Raw genomic sequence first — 23,408 nt, forward strand, 5'->3', positions numbered from 1 at the left:
CAAAAAACTGTAACATAAATATACAATAAAGGGTAACAGAGATATGGAATGCTCACAGGGAGCTATGTCCTAATTTTCCATACTAGGTAATCAACAGATTTAAAGAAAGTGAAAGTGAAAGTCACTCAGTCAAGTCCAAATCTTTGCAACACTATGGAATATACATTCCATGGCATTCTTCAGGCCAGAATACTGGAGTGGGTAGCTGTTCCCTGCTCCAGGGGATCTTCCTAATCCAGGGATCGAATATAGGTCTCCCGCATTGCAAGTGGATGCTTTACCAGCTGAGCCAAAACCTGTTTTTTTAAAATAAAATAAACTCCACCAAAAATAGCTAAAAGAATTAGTGATTTGCAAACTTCTAACCTAAACAAGATGATATAGATTTGTTTCTCCCAGCTTCTGCCAAACAAGAACAACTATAATCCCTGCAAGTAACACAGAGACTGGTGAGAATTTTGGAAGGTGGCAAGAAAGTGGCAAGCTGGTAGAAGAGCCCAAGACTGAAGGAATAACAGAGTAACAGAGTGCCTGCTGTCCCAGCATCCAACAGAAGGTCACCCAGATCCCATGTGCCCCCACCTGCGATCTAGCTCCTTCCTCCACTCAATCAAGCAGGAGTCTCTCTGACAATATCAAGGAAGCCCAGCACCACCAGGAGAGAGCAATCATGAGCCCTGCAGATAAGTGATCAGCGGAATCCCAATGCACTCAGACCTTCTCCATTAGAGGTTTCAGGACAAGGAAGAGAGAGGAGAAAAGTGGAGAAGACATGAGTGTCAGTAAGACAAATCTCGCAACAACTCACCACAACCGAAAAATCACACTCATGTCAGAGGCGTGGGGGTGGGAACACAGCATGAATCTGATGAGGGAAGCTTCTTGGTCACCCTGTGCCCCGAGACTGTCCGCTCCCTCACCAAGAGACACCCAGAGGGCAGCCTGGAGAACCACCTTCTGTTCCCTCAGGTTCCTGGCACTAGATATGCCAAGCAGACCAAACACCATCACAAAGATTCTAAAAATTAAACTATCACTGAAACCACAGTCCACAAAAGTAGGTCAGGACCTGAGTGCTTGATCATAGCAGCCTAGTATGCTAAAGATACTATGATAAAAGATACTAAAATAAAACACTTAAATAGAACCCAGCATCTCCTAAAATGGACAGAATGTCCAGAATACAACTGAAAAACTGCTCTTCACACTAAGAACCAATACTACCAAAAAACAAGTAAGAAAAAAGTTAACTGATGCCAACAATTAAATGAATCTTGTGCTGGAAATATCTGACAAGAATTTTTAAATAGCTGTCATAAAAATGTTTCAACAATCAATGTCAAGTTCTCCTGAAACAATGAAAAATTAGTAAAAAAAAAAGAATTATTTTAAAAAGACCAAATGGAAATTACAGAACTGAAAAGTACAATTATCAAATTAAAAAATAATAATAAATTACCAAAAAAAAAAAAAAAAACCACTACTGTGTGGACTCAGTAGTAAAATGATAATTACAGAAGATAAAATCAGTAATTTGTAGGCCAATCGATAGAATTCACCAATCTGAACAACAGATTAAGAAAATATCGTTTAAAAAAAAACTGACTAAAGTCCCAGAGCCGGTGAGACAGTAACAAGATTCATCATTCATATCATCAGTGCCCCCAGAGGTAAAGAAAAAGAGAGATTGGAAAAATATGTTAAAACATATTAGCTTAAAATTTCCTATACTTGGCAAAAGGTACAATACTTCTACAGATTTAATAAGCTGAATAAACCCAAAGCAGGATAAACCTAAAGAAACCAATGGTAAGACATCAAAATTAAACTTTTAAAATTCAAAGACAAAAAGAGCTTGGAAAAGGGCCATGATAATATACTGTCTATATAGAAATACCAATTCTAGTGGCAAAATTCTCATCTGAAACCTCAGAGGCCAGAATTAACTGGAGTAATTATTTTTCAGTTCTTAAAAAACTGTAACTCACAACCTGATATCCAATAAACAGTCAATAAACAATAACAGTCAAAAAACAATAAACAATAAATATCCTCAGCAGTCAAGGGAAAATGATGACATTTTTAGACCAAAAAAATATATAATACTTAGAAATCAGCAGATGTATACTTCAAGATCGGTAAAAAGAAGTCCTCAAACAGAAGAAAATGATTTTTTAAAAATCTTGTCAACAGTGATTAAAAAAGGAAAAACAGAAATTACAGATATATGGGTAAATACTAAAGACAATCCTCCTCAAGAACTGTACAAATCACATTTAATAAACATGAAATATGAAACAAGTTACAACACTAGATGACATTAAAGATAAAAGTGAAGCTCCTACATTTTACCAAAGGTGGTAAAATGCTGCACATGTAGACTGTGGTAAGTTACATACGTATTACTGTATACCTAGAAAAACCATCGAGAACACAATAAAACAAGATAAGCTAAGAAGAATTATAAGTAAGTCAAACTGGAAACCTAATAATGTTTAAGTAGCTCTAAAAAGTCAAGAAGAGAGAAAGGAAAGAAGTAACAGAAAGTCACAAAAAACAAATAACAAGATGGCACTAATATTTCAGTAATTATCTCTTACATGTAAATGACCTAAGTACATCCATCGAAACACAGGGCCTGGCAAAGTAAACTAAAAACATGAACCAGTCACATGGTGTTTGGAGGAAACTCAAGTTCAATACTACAGTGACATTGAAAGTAAACGAATAGAAAAGATACGCCAAGTAAACACTGACAAAAACAGGGCTGCAATATTGGCATCTGGTAAAGTAGACCTCAGGTCAAAGAAAATTTCTAGAAATGAAGATAGGTATTACACAATGATAAAAGGATAAATTCAGCAAGATATAATACTAATTTTATAAACATGCAACAACAGAGCCTCAAAATGCATAAAATAAAACTGATAAAGCAGAAAGAATAAACAGTTAAATCCACCAATGTAATACTGGGGATTCCAACACCTGCCCACCATGCTCAGCAGCTGATAGAACTAGCTGGGAGAAAACAAGCTAAATGATACAAGACCTCACACACACACAAACAAACCTAATGCCTAACTGACACAGAGAGAACAGCCCACCTGTCAAAAACAAAGTACATATTATTTCTCCAAACAAAAAGGAACATTTACCCAAATAAAGCAGATTCAGAGTAAATTTAAAAGACTGAAATCATACAGAATGTGTGGCTTGATCATAAATGAATTAAGTTAGAAATCAGGAATGAAAATAAAACAGATAAATGCTAAACACATGACTAAAAATTAACAAGTTTCTGATTCAGGAATCAAACAGTCTTTAAGAGAATTTTTTACAAAATTAAATGAAAAAGAAAACATCAAAATATATGGGATGTAGCCAGAGCAAAACTGAGAGGGAAATTCGTAATATTAAATACAGTTGACCCTTGAACAACACAGGTTTGAACTGCATGAGTCCACTTACACATGGATTTTTTTTTTTCCAATAAATACCTACTCCAGGGGCAAATGATCCACAGTTGCCAGAACCCAAGGATGTGGAACTGTGGGTACAGAGGGCTAACTATAAGTTAACCATGGATTTTCAACTGCACAAGGGATTAGCCTCCTAAACCCTGCACTGTTCAAGGGTCAACTTACTGTCACTGGAAATAAAAGAAATCTCAAATCAATAACAAAATTCCAATCTCAAGAAATTAAAGGAACAAAAAATAAAGCAAACAAAAGGAAGAGAATAGTAGGAATCAATTCAACTAAAAACAGGAAAACAATTACTTTTTAAAGCAATGAAACCAAGAGCTGATTCTTCAAAGATAACGACAATTGATACACTTTTAGCATGACTGACAAAACACAAGGACAGAGAATACACAGATGACCAATATGAGTTTAAAACAAGGGACATTACTACAAATTCAACAGTCATTAAGAAGATAAAAGAACACTACAAACTTTGCACCCAAATTCAGTAACTTAGAGGAAATCAACCAACTCCTCAAAAACTACAACTCAATCAAGGATAATGTGAACAAACCTCATAACCATCAAATAAATTGAATCTGAAGTTAAAAGTCCCCAAAAACAAACCACTAGGCCAAGTGATTTCATTATAGGGTTCTAACAGACCTTTAACAAAGAATTAATGTCAATATTATATAACAACTTCTGGAAAATAAGAGATAACACTTCCAAACTCATTTTAGAAAACTAATGTTACCCTGATAGAGTCAGGTAAAAACAGTATAAAAGAGAAAACTACAGACCAAATGTCTCATGAATTTAAATGCAAAAAAAAAAAAAAAAAAAAACTCAACAAAATATTAGCAAAAGGAATCCAATAATGTTTCCAAAGAATTACACATCAAGGTCAAAGGGAATTTATTTCAGGTGTCCATGGATGATTCAACATGCAAAAGTCAGCCAATGTAATCTATCATATCAATGAGTTAAAAAAACTGCACCATCTGATACAAAAACAAAGCGTATGGCAAAATCCAACACCAACTCAAGAAAAACTATAAACAAACTACAAGTAGAGGTAAACTTCCTCAACCAAACAGCAACTACCACAAACCCTCAGCTCACACCATACTCAACCAGGAAAGAATGAATGCTTTCCCCCTCAGATCAGTAACAAGTAAGGATGTCCACTCTCATCACTTCTTCAACATAGTGCTGGAAGCTATTGTGAAGTGAAAGTGAAAGTCACGCAGTTGTGTCCGACTCTTTTGTGACCCCATGGACTATACAATCCATGGAATTCTCCAGGCAAGAATACTGGAGTGGGTAGCCTTGCCCTTCTCCAGGGGATCTTCCCAACCCAGGGATTGAACCCAGGTCTCCCGCATTGCAGGCAGATTCTTTACCAGCTGAGCCACAGTTGGAAGCTATAGCTGCTGCAATAGGACCGGGAGATGGGGTGGGAGGCAGGCGGTGAAGGATGGTGGATTTTAGAACATACAGCTTGAAAAAGAAAAAAGAAAAACAACAGAGACATTATAGTTTATGTAGAAATCCCACGAAATCTACCCCCTACAATGACCAGTACTAGTAAGTGAGTGGAGTGAGGCTACAGGATATAACATCAATGCACGAAAACCAATACATTTTTAAATACTAACAATAAACATGTACAAACTAAAATTAAAAACAGAATACAATTTATAATCACACCAGAGGAAATGAAATATTAAGCATAAACTTACCAAAATATGTACAGAATCTACAAGCTAAAAAATTCAAAACGCTGATGAAAGAACCTAAAGAAAGATTAATAAATGGAGAAACATGAACTAGGAGACTCACAGGCATCTATCTGGTCCAGACTGATCTACAGCTTTAATTCACTTCCTATCAAAATTCCAGAATATTTATAGATATTGCCAGGCTACTCTGAAACTTTCAGGGAAAGCCACAGGCCCTAGAAGAGCTAAAACTATTTGAAGAAGAATGAAGTAGAAAGTCACCCTACTGGATGTTAAGGCTTACTATATAACTCCAATAATCAAGACAATACATTTGGCAAAGAGACAGACATGTAGATGACTGGACTGCTTCAGAAACCCAGAAGTAAAACCAAAGTGCAATTGGTTTCTGACAAACATGCAAAAGCAATGCAGTGGAAAAAGGAATAGACTTTCAATAAATGGTACTGGACAACAGAACATCCACAGACCAAAAAAAAAACACCCCTAAACCTCTCACCTTATATGAAAATTAACCTAGATTTTATGGGAAAACCATGCAAACTTTTTGGCCAATCTACTATGTCACAAACTTAAATATAAAACATTAAATGACAAAGCTGTTTGTAAAAAAAAAAAAAGAAAGAAAATCTTTGGGTTCTATGGCTAGGCAAAGAGTTTTTATAAATTCGATAGCAAAAGCACAAACTACCAAATGGACATGGTAAAAATTTTAAAATGTTGCTCTGATAGAAGATATTTGGTAAAACATGTCCAACAAGGGACTAATATCTAGAATATTTTTAAAACTCTCAAAATTCAGCAATATCCAAAAAAAATTTGATTTAAAAATGGGTAAAAGACAAAACATGGTACATCTGAGACAGAAATGGCAGTCCACTCCAGTATTCTTGCCTGGGAAATCCCATGGACAGAGGAGCCTGGCAGGCTACAGTCCACGGAGTCACAAAGACATGACTTGGCATCTAAACAACAGCAAAAGACATGAACAGACATTTTGCAAAGAAGATAGACAGATGGTAAATAAGCACATAAAAACACATTCAACATCACTAGCCATCATGGCAATACAAAGTAAAGTCACAATGAGTTATCTGCACACACCTATAAAAACAGCTAAAATAAAATTGTGATGGATAAACTTCCAGAATAAGACAATAACAACCTCTAAAAACCCATTCCTCCATAAGAAGAATAATAATAGTGGCAAAAAATAATCAAAGTTTAATTTTTCAAAACTTTGGAAATTAACCACAGGCTCATAATCTGAATAGCATTCACTCAAAAAAAAAAAAAAAAAAAACAGCTTAATATCAGCAAGAACAGCGAACCTTTGGTGTTTTAACTTGCCCTCATCTCATGCCCCCTCTTTAGCTCCATGGCAGCCTTAAAAAACAGCAGCCTCACAGCCCAGGTAGCTGTGTAGACTGATATAGCCCACAGGAGAGAGCAAACTGGGCTTGCAGCTGTTAAAAGGCTGGTTCCTCAGAGTACCGTCCCTACCTGAACTGCCCAGCAGCTAGTAGGGGGAAAAAAAAAAACTACTCACAGAAATTATAATTTGCTATAACTCAGAGCTCACTCAGTGGAAAAGCCCTACCATCAGAGCATTTGTCTAAAACAATTGACAGCAATTAATTAATATTATAGCCGCCTGAGAGAGCAACAGCGGATTAAGAAACCACACTGACAAAAAATACTAAAGAAGGAATATCTGAAGAATGAGACGTTCATAGGCAGCACTGAAGATCTGACACCTTCCAGGGAATCTGGAATGCTCCTTGTGTTTGCAGGGCTGTGCGTATGTCCAGGAAACCCTGAGAAGACCCTAGTAGCTCAGGATTGAGGCCCTGCACAGAGTTACATGCCAAGCGTACGAGTGTGTGTGTGTGTGTCCTACTCTTGTGACCCATGGACAGTAGCCCGCCAGGCTCCTCTGTCCATGGGATTCTCCAGGCAAGAATACTGGAGTGGGTTATCATTTCCTTCTCCAGGGGATCTTCCCTGACCCAAGAATCAACCTCGAGTCTCCTGCATTGCAGGCAGATTCTTTAACGTTAACCATCACAAGCCCTAGGAATGCTGGAGTGGGTTGCCATTTTCTCCTCCAGGGGATAGTCGGTTATAAATTGCCAGAGTACAGAGGCATGTATCAACACAGAGAGAGCTCCTCAGTAAGAATGAAAGACTTATTGGCTCAAAGCATTTAAAGAAATCTCTGTCCAATAACTCATAGACAAGTAAACTAACATTGTAGTGTCTTCAGCAGCTACACATGACAGAAAATTTTTCTCAGATTTTTGGCATTTACCTCAAACAGCCACTAACACTATATTTTATGCAGTCTGTGGGTCCAGGTCCACAGGACATGGGTTGGGTCTGCAAGCCTCCTTTACCTCCAGCTCAAGGGGACGGCAATCCTCCCCTTGTCCCTTAGTGGACCCACCTCCTGGAGGCAGCAGGAAAAGCTGGAGGTACCCTCCTCCTAGAGGAAATATAAACATCACAAAACCGGTCTAGGAGGGTCATCTCAAGCATTGGCAGGTGGGTTTCTTTTCCACTAGTGCCACCTGGGAATCCCTAAACTAAACAAACAGCAATAACAAACCAAAAATATCCTCTGGGGTGGGGGTGGGAGAACTCAATGTTCAGAGTGGTCACATTATATTTTAAATGTCTGGTTTTCAACAAAAAATTGTAAGACACATGAAGGAACAGGATGCAGTCAAGAAAAACTGTACCTGAGGGAGGCCAGAAGTTGGATGCACTAGACAAAAACTTTAAAATAGTTCTGTAAATATGCTCAAAGAAAAAAAAAGGAAATTGTCTTAAAACGTTAAAAGAAAATACCTCAGCAAATAGAGAATATAAAGACATAACAATTATTCTTTAGAAAAAAAGGGAAAAAACCACAACAATAAAATAGAAATTCAAGATTTAAATAGCACAATAACTGAAATAAGATCTCAAGAGGGGCTCTATAGCAGATCTGCACTAGCAGAAAAAAAGTTATCAAGCTTTAAGATAGGAAAATTGAGTGTATCCAAGGTGAAGAACAGAAAGAAAATAGAATGAAGAAAAATGAACAGAACCTCAGAGACCTGTGGGACACCATAAGGTAAGAAAAGGAAAGAAGCAGTAGAAAGAGTATTTCAAGAAATATAGACCAAAATCTTCCCAAATTTGATGAGCTATTAAATGTACACCTAAGAAACTCAAAAAACTCGAGGATAAACTCAAAGAGACCAACTGTAAACACATTGTGTCAACTAATGAAAGACAAAGAGAAATCATAAAAGCAACAAGAGAAAAACGACTCACCATGTAAAAGGATCCTTAGTAAGATTAATAGCTGACTACCCACAAGAAATGAAGACCCTTCAAACAGCAGCAGAATACATTCTTCTCATACACAGAGGAAAACTTCTCCTAGACAGAACAAGCCTCCATACACTGTAAAGGAGTGAGATCATATTATTTCTATTCTTAGACAAAAATACAATGAAATTAACAACAAAAATAAAACTGCAAAGATCACAAAAATATGGAAATTAAACAAAAGACTCCTAAATACCCGCTGGATCAAAGACAGAATCACAAGAAAAATTAGAAGACACTATGAGAAAAATGAAAAAAAAAAAAAGATAAAACTTGTGGATGTAGAAAAAGCAGTGTTTACAGAGAAATTTATAACTGTAAATACTTATTTTTAATAAGAAGGCCTCAAAGTAACAGCTTAACCTTTCATCTTAGAAAACTAGAAAAAAAGATCAAATAATGCAAAGCAAGCAGAAAGAAGGAAATGAGAACAATTAGGCAGAAATAAAATAGAATACAGAATAATAAAGAATATAAATATAACCAAAAGTTGATTCCTTGAAAAGACCAAACTGATAAACCTTGAGACTTCCCTGGTGGTCCAGTGGCTAAGACTGTATTCCCAATGCAGGGGGTCCAAGTTCAATCCCTGGTCAAGGAATTCGACCCTGCATGTCTCAACTAAAGATTCCTTGCAGCCAAATAAATAAACAAAAATAAATATGAAAAACATTTTTCAAAAAACTGACAAAACTTTAGCTAAACTGACAAAAAAAAAAAAATAGGGAAAGAGAGAGGATTCAAACTGCAAAAATAAGAAATGAAAGAAGAGAAACACTACCAAACTAAGGATTACAGGAAACACTATAAGATCACCCAAAATCACTGCAGATGGTGAGTGCAGCCATTAAATTAAAAGATGCCTACTCCTTGGAAGAAAAGCTATGACCAACCTAGACAGCATATTAAAAAGCAGACATTACTTTGCCAACAAAGGTCCGTCTAGTCAAAGCTATGGTTTTTCCAGGAGTCATGTATGGATGTGAGAATTGGACCATAAAGAAACCTGAGTACCGAAAAACTGATGCTTTTGAACTGTGGTGTTGGAGAAGACTCTTGAGAGTCCCTTGGACTGCAAGGAGATCCAACCAGTCCATCCTAAAGGAGATCAGTCCTGGGTGTTCATTGGAAGGACTAATGCTGAAGCTGAAACTCCAATCCTTTGGCCACCTGATGAGAAGAACTGACTCCTTAGAAAAGACCCTGATGCGGGGAAAGACTGAGGGAAGACGAAGGGGACGACAGAAGATGAGATGGTTGGATGGCATTACTGACTCGATGGACATGAGTTTGAGCAAGCTCCAGGAGCTGGGGATGGACAGGGAAGCCTGGCATGCTGCAGTCCATGGGGTCGAAAAGAGTTGGATACAACTGAGAGACTGAATGACAAGACAGTAACACAAAAAAGCCACAAGTTGAAAATGTATATAACTACCATACAGCAGACATACTCCTAGAAAGACACAAACTAGCAAAACTGACTCAAGTAAAAATAAAAAACTGAACAGATATAACAAATGGATTGAATGAGTAATTTAGAAACTTATCACAAAGAAAAGCAAGGCTCACAAGGCTATGCTGTAATTTAAACCGAATACGTAAAAACCCATTAATATCAACGCTTCACAAACTCCTAATTCATACTATGAAATCAAACATCCTTATAACAAAACCAAAGACATCACAAAAAAAACTACGGGCCATTATTACTTATGAATACAGATGCAAAAGTCCTCAACAAAATACTAGCATACTGAATCCAGCAACATATACAAAGGAATATACAGAGTGACCAATAGAGATCTTCCCCCTAGCAACGCAAGATTGATGCCACATCCAAAACTCAATCAATATACTGTATCACTATAATAAAAGGGGGAAAAATAGGATCAATAGGAAAACAACTTACAAAAGCCAACATCCTTCCATGATACTAGCATTCTAAATAGAACTCAGAGAGCCTCATACACAATAACACAATAGTACAATACTGAATGCTTTCTCCTTAGGATAAGGATCAAGAAAAGGATGTCAGCCCTCACTACTTACATTCACACTACTAGAGGTTCTGGTCATTTAGGGAATGAGAAGAAATAAAAGACATTCAAATTGGAAAGGAAGAAGTAAAACTATCTCTGAATATTCAGAGATGATATGGTCACCCCTGGGGCTTCCCAGGTGGTACACTGATAAAGAATCCACCTGCCAGTGTAGGAGATGCAAGAGATGAGGGTTCGATCCCTGTGTCAGTAAGATCCCCTGGAGGAGGAAATGGCAACCCACTCCAGTATTCTTGCCTGGAAAATTCCATGGACAGAAGAATCTGGTGGGCTAGAGTCCATGGGGTCACAAAGAGTCAGACATGACTGAGTCACTGAACACACACACACACACACACACACACGATCCTAAGAAACACACACATACAATACAATGAATGAGTTCAGCAAAGTTGCAAGACACAATCTCAATATAAAAAATCAACTGTAATTATATACACTAGCAGTGACCAAGAGAAAAATTATTAATTGCATTAATACCATCAAAAAGAATAAGATGCTTAGAAATAAAATTAACCAAAGAAGTGCAAGACTTATTAAAATGAAAACTACAAAACACAGGTGAAAGAAATTAAAGAGCTAAATAAAATGGAGGGGACTTCTCTGGTGGTCCAGCAGTTAAGACTCTGCCCTCCACTGCAGGGGGTGTGGATTAGATCTGTGATCAGGTGAACTAGGATCCCACATGCTGTGCAGCCAAAAATATAAAATAAAATAAAGAACTGCTTTAAATAAGAAAAAAAAGGAAAGACATCCCATGTTCACAGCTTGGAAAACTTAATACTGTTAAGACAGAAATACTCTCCAATTTTCTACAGAATTAACCGAATTAAAAAAAAAAAAATACCAAAAGGTTGTTTCAGAAAGTAACTAATGTCACTTTTCACATGAAAATGCTAGGGACCAAGAATGATTCAAACTATCCTGAAATAGAACACAAGCCAGAGAATTTGTAACTTCAAAACTTTCTACCAAGCTACAGTAGTTAAGAAAGTTTGGTAGTAGCGTAAGCATAACACATAAATCAGTGGAACAGAATCCATGCTAAAAAATAAATCCTTACATTTATGTTCAATTGATCTTAAAAAGAAAATGTAAAGAGAATTCAAGAGAGAATAATCTTTTCAACAAATGGTATTAGTACAACTGAATAGCCACATGTAAAAGAATGAAGCTAGATCCTTTTCTTACATCACATACAAAAATTAACCCAAACTGAACCACAGACCTAAATGTATGAGATAAAACTTTCAGAAGAAAACACAGGAATAAACCTTTACCACAAAAAACCTAAGTGATTTCTCACATGTGATACCAAAAGCATAAGCAACAAAAATAAATTAACTGAACTTCATCAAAAACTTTAAACATTTATGCTTCAAATGACCCAATCAAGAAAATTTAAAAAGTCCACAGATTGGGAGAAAATATTCGTAAGTCACATATCTGATAAGGAAACTATACGTAGGATTTATAAAGAACCTTTACAACTCAACAATAAAAAGACAAATCCAACTAAAATGCAAGCAAGCAATTTGAATACACATTTCTTCAAAGAAGATACATAAACGGCCAATAAGCACATGAAAAGATAGTCAACATAATCAGTCATTAGGGAAATGCAAGATCAAAACCAAATCAATGCAATACCAATTTCTACTCATTAAAGTAGGGCTTCCCAGATGGTACACTGATAAAGAATCCACCTGCCAGTGTAGGAGATGTAAGAGATGAGGGTTTGAGCCCCGAGCTGGGAAGATCCCCTGGAGGAGGAAATGGCAACCCACTCCAGTATTCTTGCCTGGAAAATTCCATGGACAGAAGAACCTGGTGGGTTAGAATCCATGGGGTTGGAAAGAGTCAAACATGACTGAGCATACTAAAGTCAAAAGAAGGCAATGACAAGTACTGACAAGCACGGGGAAAAATTAGAAGCCTCATTCCGTGAACTGACAAAACATGGTCCACTGGAGAAGGGAATGGCAAACCACTTCAGTATGCTTGCCTTGAGAACCCCATGAACAGTATGAAAAGGCAAAAACACAGGACACTGAAAGATAAACTCCCCAGGTTGGTAGATGCACAATATGCTATTGGAGAAATAGCTCCAGAAAGAATGAAGGGGCTGAACCAAAGTGAAAACCCAATGGAAGTAAAACCCAATGCTATAAAGAACAATATTGCATAGGAAGCTGGAATGTCAGGTCCATGAATCAAGGTAAATTGGAAGTGCTTAAACAGGAGACGGCAAGAGTGAACATTGACATTTCAGGAATCAGTGACCTAAAATGGACCGGAATGGGCAAATTTAATTAAGATGACCATTATATCTACTACTGTGGGCATGAATCCCTTAGAAGAAATAAAGTAACCCTCATAGTCAACAAAAGAGTCTGAAATGCAGTACTTGGCTACAATCTCAAAAACAAAAGAATGATCTCTGTTTGTTTCCAAGGCAAACCATTCAATATCACAGTAATTCAAGTCTATGCCCCAACCACTAATGCTGAACAACATGAAGCTGAACAGTCCAATGAAGACCTACAAGATGTCTAGAACTAACTGGAAAAAAGATGTGCTTTTCATGATAGGGGACTGGAATGCAAAAGTAGGAAGTCAAGAGATACTTGGAGTTAACAGGCAAGTTTGGCCTAGGAGTACAAAATGAAGGAGCACAAAGGTTGACAGAGTTTTCCAAGGAAACACACTGGTCATAGCAAACACCCTCTTCCAACAACACAAGAGATGACTCTACACATGAATATCACCAGATGGTCAATACCGAAATCAGACTGATTATATTCTTTGCAGCCGAAGATGGAGAACCCCTACACAGTCATCAAAACAAGACCAAGAGCTGACTGTGGCTCAGATGATGAACTCATTGCCAAATTCAGACTTAAACTGAAGAAACTAGGAAAGACCACTAGACCATCCAGGTATGACCTAAATCAAAACCCATATGACTATACAGTAGAAGTGACAAATAGATTCAAGGTATTAGTTTGAGTAAACTCCAGGAGTTGGTAATGGATAGGGAGGCTTAGCGTGCTGCAGTCCATGGGGTCGCAATGGGGTCGCAAAGAGTCAGACAGGACTGAGCGACTGAACTGAACTGAACTGCTTAGATCTGATAGACAGAGAGCCTGAAGAACTATGGGTGGAGGTTCGTGATATTTGTACAAAAGGCAGTGATCAAAACCATCCGCAAGAAAAAGAAAGGCAAAATGGTTGTCTGAGGAGGCTGTACAAGTAGCTGAGAAAAGAAGAGAAGCTAAAGGCAAAGGAGAAAAGGAAAGATAAACCCATCTGAATGCACAGTTCCAAAGAATAGCAAGGAGAGATAAGAAAGCCTTCCTCAGTGATCAATACAAATAGAGGAAAACAACAGAATGGGAACCACTAAAGATCTCTTCAAGAAGATAAAAAGTACCAAGGGAACATTTCATGCAAAGATTAGCATAATAAAGGACAGAAACGGTATGGACCTAAGAGGAGCAGAAGATACTAATTAGAGGTGGCAAGAATACACAGAAAAGCTATATAAAAAAGATCTTAATGACCCAGACAACCACGATGGTGGTTATCGTGACATCATGGAGTACAAAGTCAGGTGGGCCTTAGGAAGCATCACTATGAACAAAGCTAGTGGAGGTGGTGGAATTCCAGCTGAGCAGGAACTTAACATAGAAGTTAAATAAGCAGGGTGACAATATACAGCCTTGACATACTCCTTTCCCAATTAAGAACCAGTCCGTTGTTCCATGTCCGGTTCTGACTGTTGCTTCTTGACCTGCAAACAGATTTCTCAAGAGACAGGTCAGGTAGTCTGGTATTCCCATCTCTTTAAGAATTTTCCAGTTTGTTGTGATCCACACAGTCCAGATGTTAGTGTAATCAATGAAACAGAAGTAGATGTTTTTCTGGAATCCTCTTGCTTTTTCTATGATCCAACGGATGTTGGCAATTTGATCCCTGGTTCCTCTGCCTTTTCTAAGTCCAGCTTGCACATCTGGAAGTTCTCAGTTCATGTACTGTTGAAGCCTGGCTTGGAGAATTTTGAGTATTATTTTCGTAGTGTGTGAGATGAGTGCAGTTGTGCAGTAGTTTGAACATTCTCTGGCACTGCCTTTCTTTGGGATTGGAGTGAAAATTGACCTTTTCCAGTCTGTGGCCACTGCTGAGTTTTCCAGATTTGCTGGCATATTGAGTGCAGCATTCTCAAGCATCAGCTTTCAAGATTTGAAATGGCTCAGCTGGAATTCCATCACCTCCACTAGCTTTATTCATAGTGATGCTTCCTAAGGCCCACCTGACTTCGGACTCCAGAATGTCTGGCTCTAGGTGAGTGATCACACCATCCTGGTTATTTAAGAGCTTTTTTTAATAGTTCTTCTGTGTATTTTTGCCACCTTTTCTTAATGTCTTCTTCTGTTAGGTCCATACCATTCTGTCCTTTATTGTGCCCATCTTTGCATGAAATGTTCCCTTGGTATCTCTAATTTTCTTGAAGAGCCCTCTAGTCTTTCCCATTCTATTGTTTTCCTCTATTTATTTGCATTGATCACTTATCTCTCCTTGCTATTCTTTGAAACTCTGCATTCAGATGGATACATCTTTCCTATTCTCCTTTGCCTTTAGCTTCTTGGTAGGTTTATACCCAAGGTAAATGAAAACTTTCATCTTCACAAAAATTGGTACACAAATGATCATAGGAGCATTATTCCTAACTGCCAAAATGTGTAAATACTGCAATATCCATCAAATGAATGGATTTAATGTTGTATACCTTCCAATGAAAAAATATTAAATCACAAAGGGGAATGAAGTACTGATACATTCTACAATAATGGATGAACCTTGAAAACAGTAGGCTAAGCGTAAGAAGTTGATCTCAAGAGACCAAGTGTTATTCCATTTATATGAAATTTCTAAAGTAGGTAAATCTGTACAGATGAAAGTTTGCTTAGAGGTTGCCAGGGGATGGGAAAGGAGAGAATGTGGAATGACTGCTAACAGCTGTGGAGTTTCTTTTTAGAGTGATGAAAATACTCTATAGTTAAAAATATATACACAGCCCTGTGAATATACTAAAAAAAAAAAAAAAAAACCCCACTAAATTACATACTTTCAAAACACGAATTTATTACCTATGAAATTGATAAAATCACTCATACATTTAAGTGTAGTATCATACAGCCACTCTAGAAAAGTTTGCTGATTTCTTATAAAATTAAACATCCAATTATGATATGAACCAGCAATTACACTCCCGGGCATTTATCTTAGAGAAATAAAACCCTATGTTCCCACAAAAATCCATACACAAGTGTTGACAGCAGCTTTATTCTAATAGCCAGAAACCGGAAACAGACCAGTCATGTTTCAACAGTAAAATGATAAGTAAACTGCAGTACATCCATTCAAAGGACTACTACTCAGCAATAAAAATCAACAAACCACCGATATACACAACTTGGATAAGACTCTTATACTGAGTGGGAAAAAAATAACAAAAACAATGTCCAAAGGTTATAAACTAAATAACTCTTTCCCTGTAACATTTTTGAAATGACAAAAAAATTTAGATCAATGATTGTCAGGAGTTAGGGTGGAAGTTATTGAAAGGGTGTGGATGTGATTAGAAAAGGAATATTTGTGCTGGTGCAACTGTTCAGTATCTTGACTGTGGCAGTTGATACATGAACCTACACATGTCATAAAATTGTACAGAACTAAACACACACACAATACATACACAGACACACATCTAGGGAGATCTGAATAAGGCAGTTGGATTGTATTCAGGTCAATATAGTGGTGGTGATACTGTACTACAGTTTTGCACGATGTTACCAATGGGGCAAACTGGATAAAGAATAAATGAGATCTCTGTTATTCTTTACAACTATATGTGCTTCTACAATTATCGCAGTTTTAAAGACGGACTGCCTACAGGGTCAGGACTAAGTGGAGAAAAGACCAGGACAATGATTTCTAGTTTTCATGAGAAATTTTTTCATGCTACTTTATCTTATCTATGTATGCCTGATTTAAAAGAAAATATTTTTGCTCTACACAAGGGATGTATGTGAAGTACCTGTCATATGAAAAGTCTTCAATGAATGTTAGTTCTCCTTTCCTTCCATGTTAAGGATAAGAAAACCTCCAGACCAAGAGATCAGGACTAAGCGGTCTAATTCTAAGCAGAACTACTAGTAAGTCATCCAATGGCACTACCAAGGGCTAAAACCGGAACCATAAGGTACACCCACCAAGGTAACTATGAGAGAATCTCTCGCCATCACTGAACAACTTTAAAACTAAGCCCTCTTCCTATTCCTTGTTCAACAAGTTGAGTCAAGCAATCCCAGGGAAACTTAAAGGCAAAACAGCAGAGGATTCACAACAGTATCTAAAAGATACTTTCATTGTGGTGTTTTATTAATTGCTTTCATTATCACTAACAGTAATTGAACACTCATATGCTCAGTGTGGGGCCACCCAAGACGGACGGGTCATGGTGGAGAGGTCTGACAGAATGTAGTCCACTGGAGAAGGGAATGGCAAACCACTTCAGTATTCTTGCCTTGAGAACCCCATGAACAGTATGAAAAGGCAAAAAGATAGGACACTGAAAGATGAACTATGAGACGGTTGGACAGCATCACCGACTCAATCGACATGGGTATGGGTGGACTCCGGGAGTTAGTGATGGACAGGGAGGCCTGGCGCACTGCGGCTCATGGGGTCACAAAGAGTCAGACACGACTAAGCAACTGAACTGAACTGAACTGAACTGAACTGAATGCTCAGTATATCATTTCATTCATTCTCATCATTTAACCCTCATACCAACCTTGCAAGGCAGGTATTATCCCCATTTTATAGACAAAGAAGCTACAACTTAGAAATGCTGGGTATATTGTGCTGGTTGGAGAGCTAGCAAGCAACATGTCAGGATTTTCTCCCATGTATGTCTAATTCCCAGAAATAAAGATTCTAGCCACTCCGCATTATCTCACTTTAACAAAACTATCCCTCATAAAGGTACATAGCGGCAGCTGGGCTTCTGACTGAGCTGAATACCTGGGAATTTACTGGGACGTCTAGGTGTCAAGCCCAATCACACTGTCATCACTAGCCTCCCTAGTCAGGAAGTCTCTTCTGCCATTCTGCACTCTTATGGCCAACTACTTCAGCGTGGCCTTTCAAGCGTTAAGACTCCTACCCTTCGGCCAGTTCACTTCACCAGTCACCAACCCACAGGGCTAGCATAAAAAGACCCAAAAAGACAGCAGCCCTCTTCATATTTTCTTATCACTTGCCCTTGATCAATGCTGGTAAACACTCTTTCCACTCTCTATTCCTCTACTCTTACACACACACACTTACATATACACAAGTTCCACACTCTGGCTTGCCTTTACCTCTCCATGTCTCCATCATAGCTCTGGTCGTCTCACCTTCCCAAAGGGTAAAATGAGCCACCATGAAACTCAGCAGACCTCTCACCTAGAAGCTCATTTAGACCTCTCATCTACCAAGCTCTCCTTCTTCTTGACAGTCCCAGAGGAAAAATGCTCCTGTTATCTAAAGCTGACTCCTTTCCGAAATACAACAGAAGCCAGGTCCTTACTTTCTCCTTGGCTCCTCCCCTCCTGCTTCAAAGAAGCATGTTTCTCTTTCTTAAAAAAGGAAAAATTCTCTGAAATGACAGGTACATTGCATTTAATTAATAATTACTATGTCCTTGACATTATACAAGAAGCACCAGAAATAAGGTTTTGTAATGAGGACTCAAAGGATTAGAGAAGGAGGGTATTATCAGAAAGATCTCTTTCATGATCTTACCAAGATACAGGTTTTCTTTCAGTGGGAAACAGAAATGGGAGACCCAAGATTTAGTCTGAGGGGGCAAAAGGAACTGTGAGAGTGAGGGTAGAATCAGGAATTCTCAGAAGGCAAGCAACTGATAAAGGGTTTGTGGTCATTCGTGGCTACTTAATAAGGAAAGAAGACAAAGCATAAAGGGAATAAGAGTCATAGTACTTGAAAGGACTGTAAGGACGGCTAAGGCAGGAGAGAAGGAAGAAGTAAAATACTCTGCAACTGATTGCCCTAATCTTTACCTGGGCCTTAAGTTTCATGTATCTGTGTATGTTAACATCAGGTTAAGAAGCAACTAACTCTCCTCAAGCTTCCCATTTTTCACAGGTTCAAGTTTTGAATCAACACTGACTCCTCCCTCTTCATCTTTCAAGAAATTTCAGGTGCTTAAATCTCATCTTCCTTTTTTTTAATCTAGCTACTCAGTCCTTTCCCAATACTATTTCCAATTTTACCATGTTAGTTCAGGCCCATATCAACTTTCATTTTAAGAGTCCAGAAAGATTCATATATCTTGCTAAAAATTATAAAATTAGTTAGTTGGAGAGCTGAGGCTGGTACCGAAATCTTCTGACCAGTTTATTTCCCCAATCTGCAATACTTCCAGATCTTCAATGACCCAGATAACCACGATGGTGTGATCACTCACCTAGAGCCAGACATCCTGGAATGCGAAGTCAAGTGCGCCTTAGGAAGCATCGCTACGAACAAAGCTAGTGGAGGTGATGGAATTCCAGCTGAGCTATTTCAAATCCTAAAAGATGATGCTGTGAAAGTGCTTCACTCAATATGCCAGCAAATCTGGAAAACTCAGCAGTGGCCACAGGACTGGAAAAAGGTCACTTTTCATTCCAATCCCAAAGAAAAGCAATGCCAAAGAATGTTCAAACTACTGCACAATTGCAATCGTCTTCCACACTAGCAAAGTAATGCTCAAAATTCTCCAAGCGAGGCTTCAACAGTATGTGAACCGTGAACTTCCAGATGTGCAAGCTGGACTTAGAAAATGCAGAGGAAACAGAGATCATATTGCCAATGTTACCTTATTGACTACGCCAAAGCCTTTGACTGTTTGGATCACAACAAACTGTAGAAAATTCTTAAAGAGATGGGAATACCAGATCACCTGACCTGCCTCTTTGAGATATCTGTATGCAGGTCAGGAAGCAACAGTTAGAACTGGACATGAACAACAGACTGGTTCCAAATCGGGAAAGGAATACGTCAAGGCTGTGTATTGTCACCCTGCTTATTTAACTTACGTGCAAAGTACATCATGAGAAACACTGGGCTGGATGAAGCATGAGCTGGAATCAAGATTGCCGGGAGAAATATCAATAACCTCAGATATGCAGATCACACCACCCTTATGGAAGAAAATGAAGAAGAACTAAAGAGCTTCTTGATGAAAGTGAAAGAGGAGAATGAAAAAGTTAGCTTAAAACTCAACATTCAGAAAATGAAGATCAGGGCATCCAGTCCCATCACTTCACAGCAAACAGATGGGGAACAATGGAAACAGTGACAGACTTTATTTTTGGGGGCTCCAAAATCACTGCAGATGGTGACTGCAGCCATGAAATTAAAAAATTCTTGCTCCTTGGAAGAAATGCTATGACCAACTTAGACAGCATATTACAAAGCAGAGACATTACTTTACCAACAAAGGCCTGTCTAGTCAAAGCTATGATTTTTCCAGTGGTCATGTATGGATGTGAGAGTTGGACTATAAACAAAGCTGAGCACCGAAGAACTGATGCTTTTGAACTATGGTGTTGGAGAAGATTCTTGATAGTCCCTTGGACAGCAAGGAGATCCAACCAGTCCATCCTAAAGGAAATCAGTCCTGAATATTCATTGGAAGGACTGATGCTGAAGCTGAAACTCCAAAACTTTGGCCACCTGATGTGAAGAACGGACTCACTGGAAAAGACCCTGACGCTGGGAAAGATTGAAGGCAGAAGGATAAAGGGATGACAGAAGATGAGATGGTTGAATGGCATCACTGACGCGATGGACATGAGTTTGAGCAAGCTCTGGGAGTTGGTGATGGACAGGGAAGCCTGGCGTGTTGCAGTCCATGAGGTCACAAAGAGTTGGACACGACTGAGCGACTGAACTGACTGACTGCAGCCCAAATAAAACTATTATGCAGTCAATAAGAAGTAAAATGATGGTTAAGCAGAGCAGTGTGTGTACTCACTCATGTCCGACTCTTTGCCACCTCATGGACTGTAGCCAGCCAGGCTCCTCTGTCCATGGAATTCTCCAGGTAAAAATACTAGAGAGGGCTGCCATTTCCTTCTCCAGAGGATTTTCCTGACCCAGGAACTGACCCTGCATCTCTTCTGTCTCCCGCAATGGTAGAGGGATTCTTTACCACTAATACTATTGGGAAGCACAGGAATTATACATATATAATTATACATAATTAAAGTGGTTCCTCTGGGAAAGCATCTCAGAAGATGGAACGGGAGCATGCTACCTGTTACACACAAACACTCCATGCATTAAGTATTTTCTCTGTACCCAACCTAGGGAGAAATGAAAAAAAAAAAAAGAAAGAAAAAATCCTGGGGCAAAACTACCCTGATAGCCAGTCTCTAAGATAGCATCCTATGATCCCCCACTTGTTGGTGTTCACAACCTCTACAGTTCCCTCTCACACTACCAGTCTGATCTATGTGATTAATAGAAAAGATGGTATAAAGACACCAGGGTCTCTTAGAAAGAAAACCAGTTGCCATGTCATGAGTTGCCTTATGGAAGTGGCAAGGAACTGACAAGAAGCACACGGGTGGGCTTAGAAATGGCTTCTCTGGCTGTGATGACCCTTGGCTCCAACTTGTGGGGGACCCTGCGCTGGAACCACACAGCTGAACCATTCCCAATCCCTGACCTTCAGAAACTGTATGAGAAAATAAACATTTGTTAAGCTGCTTTGGTTTTGAGACAAATCTGTTATATGAACAACAGTTAATTAATACAACTTTTAAAAAAATGATAAGGTCTTGAAAACGAACAGAATGACTAGGGAAAAAAGTGAGTATCAGATCAAAAACACGAATATTTCTAAGTGAAGATGTAGTGTAATTGCCTGACGTTAATCATTTGATTGCCAAGTGGCATCCACTTCAGAAATGCAACCTGAATACAAGTATCCCTGCAGGACTGACCACAGTGGCACGGTCAGCTCCTGGTCAGCTAGACTGGAAAACAAGGCAAGGAACTAGCCTGCCTCCACACATGAAGGTCCCGATTTCAAAAAGCCCTGGTAACCTAGATAAATGACCGTCTCAGTGACCCTGCTTCTCCATTCCTGCACCCTAATCCCTGCTATTGCTTTAAACCAGCCAATGAAGAGCAAGCACGTGAAATTCTAGACACCTAGCCCTCAGACCCTAATAAAGGCAGACCCAGGTGTGCCCTCCTCTCTCTCTCTGCGTCTCTCTCTGCCTCTGTCACTGTGTAGTCCTTGGGTGTACCATGTACCCTTCAGGATCTGTGAGTAATGAATCTTGTTTCTCAGAGTACCCTGATGGCTTCTGCTGAAGTGCACCCTGAGGTCATAATTAGAATGGTTGGTTCAGCCACAAAACTGGAGGGAGTGGGGTGGGGGAGTGGGGGCTTTGGAACACACCAGAGTAACCCTGGCCAGAGTTCTTCAACTGTTTCCACAGCCCCTCACCTGTGTACAGAGGGTTCAAGGAGAAAGAAATGAGAAAACTGTAGAAGAAGCCTTAGAGGAAGCAGTTAGTACCAGATGTCTGTGCATTACCAAAGTAACCAGAATAAACCAAAACCTAACAGCTGGAAAGTCACATTAAACATGACTTCATAGTCCCATTAGACTAGTGACCTTTCTCCAAAGCGCCTTATAAACAGTTTCCCTTCACAGGGAGAACACCCCAAATTGGAGCCAAAGCTCTCCAGGTTGGACAAGGTAAAAAGGCCCAGGCAGGGACTCTGATGTCAGGCTGTTCTGGGGAAATAGCTATTTGAGCACTTAATTTACAAAGGAGAGTAGTGTCTATTAGAAAGTCAATCAACTTGTTCCCCACTGTCAAAGCTACCGGAGGCTACTGTAGGGGAAATTAGAATTGGACGTCTCAAGTTCAGGGGAGCCCCTGGGCCTGTTTATTATCAGAGTGTTCCTCTCCTTTTGATTGCCAGATTGTTTAATTGTGACCCATTCAGGGGCCATTGCTCTTCTGATCTTAACATATCTAATATATGCCCCAAAGATCTTTCCTTTGGGACAGATTAAATATTTCCCATTTTTATAAGCTTTATAGCACCAAAACACAAAACACACACACAAATTCCAACAAAAATGGTATGAACAGATGCTAGCATCGATGCATACAGATGAATCAATTCCCAAATCAGGTAAATAAATTTAACCTACAAAGCAAATGACCTACAAGAACTAGCTCCCCAATGAACCAGTTCCAACTGAACCGATTCCCAAATCAGATAAAGAAATTTACCCTACTAAACAAATAAACTAATTCCAATTAGGGTGGGCTTGCCCCACAAGAACTAGTTCCCCAGTGAACCGGTTCGGGGTAGCATCCAACACTTCCTTCTTCAACAGGGTACCCCAACCAAATTGGCTTGTCCCATCAAGGAAAAGCCCAACTTGAGAGGAAAAAACGTTCCGGAACACCGGAGCGACTTATCCTCCAAAATCGAGTCCATCGCTCTTAACACAGAAGAACACATAAAACAAGCAGAGGGACTGAACCAGCTACCGAATTGGGTGGACTTACACTACAAACAAAATCGAGTCCGTCAAGTCAACTTTAGAAGTTTATCGGTTCCTTGTCTCAACTGCCAAGAGCTGGGGGCAGCTGGTGCTGCTTCAGGGA

At 38.9% G+C, this 23,408-nt stretch overlaps 1 protein-coding gene across 6 annotated transcripts in view; it reads right to left on the reverse strand.

The window, feature by feature from the left end:
- SPIDR (scaffold protein involved in DNA repair) overlaps window positions 1–23,408 on the reverse strand; it is a 284,566-nt gene that overhangs the window by 260,242 nt on the left and 916 nt on the right. For 2 of the 6 annotated variants that reach the window (XM_043483179.1, XM_043483175.1), the window contains exon 2: window positions 8,531–8,662. The exons of the other annotated variants lie outside the window; for them this stretch is intronic. Coding sequence is in view for 1 of the 2 variants with exons in the window: in XM_043483175.1 (XP_043339110.1) it covers window positions 8,531–8,533 (3 nt within the window). In the remaining variant the exon portion in view is untranslated. The remainder of the gene's footprint in view (window positions 1–8,530; window positions 8,663–23,408) is intronic. 6 annotated transcript variants of the gene reach the window in all.

The sequence above is a fragment of the Cervus canadensis genome, chromosome 12 (assembly GCF_019320065.1).
Source record: "Cervus canadensis isolate Bull #8, Minnesota chromosome 12, ASM1932006v1, whole genome shotgun sequence".
NCBI lineage: Eukaryota > Metazoa > Chordata > Mammalia > Artiodactyla > Cervidae > Cervus > Cervus canadensis.